The sequence below is a fragment of the Triticum urartu genome, unplaced genomic scaffold (genome assembly GCF_003073215.2).
Source record: "Triticum urartu cultivar G1812 unplaced genomic scaffold, Tu2.1 TuUngrouped_contig_6032, whole genome shotgun sequence".
Classification (NCBI taxonomy): Eukaryota; Viridiplantae; Streptophyta; class Magnoliopsida; order Poales; family Poaceae; genus Triticum; species Triticum urartu.
The window spans coordinates 1-6,904 of record NW_024116758.1 but is presented as its reverse complement, the minus strand read 5'-3'; the positions used below and the strand labels follow the sequence as shown (position 1 = coordinate 6,904).

The following is a 6,904-nucleotide window of genomic DNA, read 5'->3' as shown; positions in this document are numbered from 1 at the left end:
CAGGGGGGGGATGACCCCCCCCCCCCCCCCCCCCCCCCCGTGTGAGCTGCTCGATGTGCTCGTCGACATTATCTGATGGCGCAATGTAGAGCAGCATCTCAGACCAGAAATCAGCTAGCACCTTCCAACGCCTGGTAACATCTTCTATCTCCGCAAGCTGCTTGCCCAGCTTAGCGCCACTCTGCAAGATGGTAGCCTCTGACTCTTCCTCTCCATAATCCTTCAGTGCTTGATATTTATCCCTCCCATATGGCAGAAATCTCTTGGCCTCCCCTGCCACTGCATCGAACACACGACTTGTATCATATTCGTGCCCTGGAAGAAGTTTTGGTGCGGAGACCAGAAGGTATGCGCAGTATTTCGACAGCTTTGTGGCAACACCAAGATGGATCTTGAGCTCGGTTCCCTCATCCGGGCGAGGGCCACATCCAAGCGTCCCTCTCTCGCAGTACCATGTCGCAATGTGCCAAGTCAGAATGATGCAGCTTGTGTCTGATTCTGAGTGCATGCCCCGTTCACAGGCCCATAAAAGGTGCCCTGCTCTGTTGGACACTAGTGATGATTTTCCATTCGTCAGTTCACCATTGGATCGTTTGAGGGAGTAAATAATTGCCTTATGTACTTGTGCGGTTAACTCTATAGATTTCCCAAATTTTCGACGGACCCTCCGCGTGTGTTTGTCAATTGGATGGAGGAAAGGCAATACATATGTGGCTGCATGTACTTCTGTTACTTTACCCAAACATTCCTTGATCTTGCCACAGAAGGTAGGACGGTAATCAAGTAAAGAATACTGCCCAAGCTTGTGCTGCCAATAGTGTTTGTTTGGTGAGCAATGCACACCAATTCTAGCAAGAAGCCCTTTCAATTTTAGCAGCATGCAGCAGCAGCAGCAGCAAGAGAAGGAGCAGGAGCAGCAGCTTCCCCTTGTGCTCAATCTTGTTTGTTCTCTGAGATACTGACAGACAAAGGACACTCTGCTCCAAATGCCAGTCCAGTAAAGCAGCAGTCGAAGCAATTCAAGCAAAGCAGCAGATGCAAGTACGAATAAGGTGGTAACTGTATTAGTGATCTTCATTTCACCTTCTTGTATGAGCGATGGTTCCCAGACGAATATCCATTGTATTGACAGACATAGTAAAAAGGCAGAAATCAAGGATGAAACTGTTGCGGCCGTTGATGCATAATAAATGGCAGCAGATGTGGTGAAGAAGAAATCATACATAAAGGCTAACTCAATCTCAATCAACCTAAAAGCCCGGTTGCAGTCTGTGGTGCCTTCTTCATTCTCCCGTAGCAGCCCCTTGAAGACGAAATCATGTGCCCTTTCTTTGGATTCACCACAGGTAAACCCAAAGTAGCGCCTCCTCAACAGATGAAAAAGAGAGAAGGAAAGGCACGTATCCTTTAGATCTTGGTCCAGTGAACTGTCATTGCACAACCATATCTTGTCTATGTCAATGACTTGATTGTCTTCTGCTGTAAATCGTGATGCATATGATGGAGCATCCAACTTGGATTTGTCGAGGGGCCAATCAACCAGGTAATGGCAACCCTTCATGGTGGCTGGAACAAATTCACCTTTGGTGTGCTCCTCATACATGTAATCAGCGACCATTTTATTCAAATTCCATGAGCGGCTTGCCAGCACACATGGCGTTTGTACATAAATGATTTTGTATTGACCAACAGCAAACAAATAAAGAGAGATGATATAAGTCTCATTTGTACTCACACTCAGAAGCAACAGCTCATAGATACAGTAGAGCACCAACCGGTACATGACCCTCGTTACGTGTTTGTTGTCATCAAGACTATAAGCTGTGTTGGTACATCCATGAAGGATGAAGAGAATTGAGGCCCAAACGGGGTACATGCTATTCTTCACCTTGGAAGATTGCATAGAACCGAGCGTGTATGTTCCCAGTATGAAGGACAAAGTGTTTGCGACCAAGGTACCTTTTTGGATGAACCAGTTTCTGGAGCGGCGGCGTTGGGACCCAAAAGTGCCAAGGAATAGGTAGACCAATGCATTGAGTAATACAAGTGTGTCGATGCGGATAACATGGCACCCCCACAAGTTTCTTGCATAACGGTATACTCCCCTTGCATCGAGATGGGCCTCATTCTTCAACATCATGCAGGTATCAGTATCATTAACCTTCAGTGAGTAGATCCGTTGTAAGATGACAACCCAGATCTAAGAACAAACTAATCTCAATGTTCATATTTGGTAAGTTTATTTGCAGGTGCTGTCTACAGTTCTGCAGAAAGACCTTATAGCAGATATATGTACCATCGTCTTAGAATTTCACATTTCTACCATTACCCAGAAATATATGTACAAAAAAAGGCACAAGTTTATTTCCGTTTTAGATACATACCATAGCTGCACTCGCTCCAGTTTGCTAAAATGAGCTCCCGGCAACTCTTTTTTTTATCACCAATCTGTCCTAGAGAACGCCAGTCTGCCGATCTAGAAGTCTAGATTATGTACATGATGATTAGACCAAGCCCAAACTGCAAGCAAAGAAAGGAATAGGGGACTAAAGACTGTTAGAAAATATAAATAGCCATAACCCTTATCTCTATTGTTGTGGTGCAGGATACTGCTTGCTTGGATGAAGCACCTTATCTCTATTGCTGTGGTGCAGGATACTGCTTGCTTGGATGAAGCATGCACCACAATTTTACATGGCCAGGAATTAATCCTCTCATGGGGCGAGGGGCCAGCCTTTCGACTAGGTGATGCTGACTGTTTACAGGATCTTTGGTAGCTAACTGGCTATGAAGCAGCACTGTGGGAGTTTACCATGCTACATGGATATTTCATTACATAAAACATGGAGGTTGTGCATCGCATTATGAATCTGGGCATACTTTCATAGTACTCCCTCCGTCCCAAAATGTTAGACGGAGGGAGTATTTCATAAAACCTAGCTGCATGAAATACATGGGACTAATTTTCTACGCACTTCAGTGTCACAATGGAACACCAATGTGGAAAATATTACACAGCCGACTTAGAAGACCCAAACCGACCAAAGAAACCAACGCTGCCTACCACACTGAGGGCATCAAGTGGAGAAGCAATCTCTTTTCATATTGCTCAAGAAGGGCGCGAAGAAGATTCCTCCAACAGAAGCCAGCAATAGCATCCCAGCAACGAACCATGATTCCCGAGGTTGTTTCCATTGAACCCCTAGCAGTCCCGGATGAAGCTGCAGTACATGTCCAAATAATGCAGGATGGATATGGAGACAAGCATCAGAGCAGAAGCAACATGAAAACTCTTGAAGCATATAGAAGCTAGATAAGTGTGGTACCACTCGGTGATTTCTCTCATCAAGTCCCATCTTGCCAAGTTCGTCGTGGTATCCGTAAGTCAGAATGCAAGTGTCGCCGCCAGGGGACTCCACTAACTGTCCACACATCAAATTTATGCGGCCATCCCTTTTTTGTGGCCTCAAAAGAAAAGTGTGCTATGTTTCTCAAAAAAAAAAAGTGTGCTATGCAGCAGCCACAAAACTGAATTTATGCGGCCATCCCTTTTTTGTGGCCTCAAGGATAACCCACTTAACAATATCTGTACACAGAGTATGTCTCTTTGATTAGATAGAAAATAGAGTGTAGAAAATATTCCAAAAAATCACAATAAAACAGCCAACTGAGATTTGAGACTTGGACACCACAGACATACCACGTCTAAAAATATCCATGATCTTGATTATTTCCACCTTTTCTCCCCTTCCTCTGAGGGTTCTTGTCGCACAGAAAAACGACAAATCAGTCCTCTTCAGCTACTCATCTGCTGCATTTTGTTTCCGCGGCATTGAACTGAAGAAAATGATTCCGCAGAGAGTACCTTGGAGCAAGCAGGGAGGCAGGAGGAAGATGGCAGCCGCACCGCCTCCCAGGGCCGACGGGCTGGGCGAGTGGGCGCGCAGCACCCACCGCTCCCTCGTCCATCAATCTGGACCGTGGGCTCGCGCGCACGTCCTGGTGCCTCTCCTCTGGTATGGGGACGAGGTTTCCAGCGACGAGTCGCACCTCTGCAAGGAGTCGACGGCGTAGCTCCGCAGAAGGCAGGGGTCAGGTGCCGGTGAGGCGGAAGGAGATGCGGGGGCACGCATGGCGTCGCTGTGGCCGTCGCAGTCGGCCGCCGAAGGGGATGAACCGAGAATTGTCTTTTTGACAGAGAAAGTAATAAGCGAGAAGATGAGGCAACACCGCTGGGCTTGGTCGGCTTGGTGGGCTTGTCCACATGGTTTTAGCAGGAGCCCCTCATCATAAAAAAAACACAGGTGTCTCGTCTTCCTCCTCCTAAGGCATTTCCAACTCTCATCTCAAAAGAAAAAGGCATTTCCAACTCTGACCCTAACTCACACCGTATCCGTCCGTGAACCGGTGACAACCAGTTCACGGACATTGTTGTGGAAGCCGATCATCCAACCGTAGACGCAAATCTTCTACTTTTTAAGAAGCAACAAGCTTAAAATAGCCACATATCAAATCATAGTTATAACTTAAATGGAAATCCAACAAAGTTTTCAAATTAACGTAGTTCAATTTTTTTAAAATCAAATAGCACATACTCCCTCCGTTTCAAATTACTCGTCGCAGAAATGGATGTATCTAGAACTAAAATACATCTAGATACATCCATACCTGCGATAAGTAATTCGAAACGGAGGGAGTATGGCCCTGTTTGGTTCATAAGTCCTAGGACTTTTTTTAGTCCCAACTTATAAGTCACAAGTCCCTAAAAAGTCCCTACATGTTTGATTCCTGGGACTTATAAGTCTCTATAAGACCATATTACAATTATAAGTCCCTATAAGTCCCTCCTTAAGAGTCTTATTTCATAAATCCCAAATACCCACTTTAAGTCCTTATAAGTCCCTCCTGTTTGGTTTAGATGGGACTTATAGGGACTTTTTTAAGTCCCTAAGCCAATAAGTCCCTGAAAACAAACACCCTCTATGTTCTAGTTGTTCCCTTTAACCGCGCTCAATAAAAAAAATTAGTTGCTCGATGCGGAATTTATTGATGCATTTGAACAAACTTATCAAACGTGGCCGGATTTTGATATGGAATTTCGATAGAATCACACATGTTCTATAGTTCAAGAGCTGAGGCAGCATCCTCACCCCTCATACTCCATGACCATGTTGTGCATGATCACACAACATGTCGTCGCCTCCACAAATTGTCCGGATCCTATTGTCTAGCAGGTCCACGAACAACTGCAAAACGGGACTGGAGAACTCAATGCACTCTCAACATCATTTTTAGCTACTTCTTGTCTTTGGTCAAAGTGAGACTTGTTCTGACAAAGTGGCTCAGAGATGGTCTTGACAAACATTGCCCAGGAGGATAGATACTGTCGACCAGATGGTAGCCCATGTTGTATTCATGGCCATTGACATTATAGATGTATAGGAGGAGTTTTCCCTTTAGTTAGCTTAGCAAACAATAGAGATCGTTATAACACATTAATGTCATTATTAGACACGGACATGTCAAAAAAAGCATTGTTCATTTTTTTAGGATTAAAAAAGCATTGTTCATGTTCTTGGTGCACGGAGTGGTAGTTGAGCCGTGCTAGTGTCCCTTGATGTGCGGTGCCAAGCCAAGCCTACAAACGGTGGCGAACCCGGCATGGTGACGGTCATCGTCGCCAATGGAATGTCCACGAGTCCCGGCCGAAAGGCATCTGCCGGCGCGTTTACTAAAGGAGCGGAAGGGGACAGGTGCCACCATCGAGCACCGGCGACGAGGGCAGTCCCGGTGCTTGTCATTGTTGAGCTAGAGCCTCTTCATGGTAGCGCTTGGTGTCGTCGGTGCCTTCGTGGGCATGTTTTTTTTTGGCGGGTAATTGTGGGCATGCCTGCGCGTGGCGTCGTAGGGACTTTGCTACATCTACGTACACAGCTTGTCATAGTTTAATTGGAAGAAATAATTGCCCGGGCCTCATCCCACGAAATTCAGAGTAATGCTACACGTACAAACGAGTTACAAGCTTTTACAAAAAGGGTTAATTTGATTGGTCAATAGGTGCGGAGGCGGCCCACCTCCCTGAAAATCAGAGGGGACAAGTTTATGATTGGTTAGTAGATGGAAAAAATTCTAGTCAGCGTGTAATTGCGTGCAACTCTTTGTATGTTTAGCATTATTGAATTCAAAAGGGGGAGAGAATTAGATTAGGCAGTTTTAGTAACAATACGTAGGAAGGTTATATGTAGGTGTAGAATTATTGGGCATCGTAGAGGTGCATGACATGCACGGTGGGCTTGCTCGGTGGCGAGCGCACCGTGCATGCGGGCGAGCATGCGCAGCTCCGACTCTTGGTCGTCATGGACAAGGCGCTCCACCGTCCCGTGGCCGCTGCACAAGTACGCCTCCTTCTCCGCGCAGTGTACAATGGAGATTTGGGGAATAACGGAGTGGCAGTGAAGTCGACTGTGATGTGTCAATCAAATCCGAAAGACATGTCAAGTTTTTAGTAAAAAAACGTATCCACGTACGACGGAAACCACCGGAAGTGGTACGAGAGATTAAACTTATCTGGTTTAAAAAGTTGAGGGATGATTTTTATACTTTCGAGGGAGTTAAAAAAATATAGTTTTCCATTTAAAAAGATGACTATTAATGTTTTTTCAAACAAAGGAGAGACCGGTAATGACACTCTGAATGCAGCTTTATCTGAATTCTAAAACCCGCGTCACTATATAGCCCATCCGGCGACGTAGCCAACCGGACACCATACGACGACCTAAGTTTCTTGCACACGCACAACTCCCGTACACGCAATGGCGTCCAAACCGATCTTCGCCTGCGTCGTCCTCCTGATCGCCATCGCCGCCGCGGCAATCACGCCGGCATCCGCGGCCGGGGGAAACCC

At 45.9% G+C, this 6,904-nt stretch overlaps 1 protein-coding gene across 1 annotated transcript; it reads right to left on the bottom strand.

The window, feature by feature from the left end:
- Positions 1-13: 13 nt before the first annotated feature.
- LOC125530049 lies at positions 14-4,273 on the bottom strand (the record flags this gene model as incomplete). The annotated part of the gene is made up of 5 exons (XM_048694448.1): positions 3,866-4,273; positions 3,327-3,762; positions 2,631-3,221; positions 2,385-2,520; positions 14-2,161 (listed from the first exon to the last, which is right to left on the bottom strand). Coding segments are annotated over exons 4-5 (2,151 nt in total), but the record flags the coding sequence as incomplete, so codon positions are not given.
- Between the last annotated feature and the right edge of the window lie 2,631 nt (positions 4,274-6,904).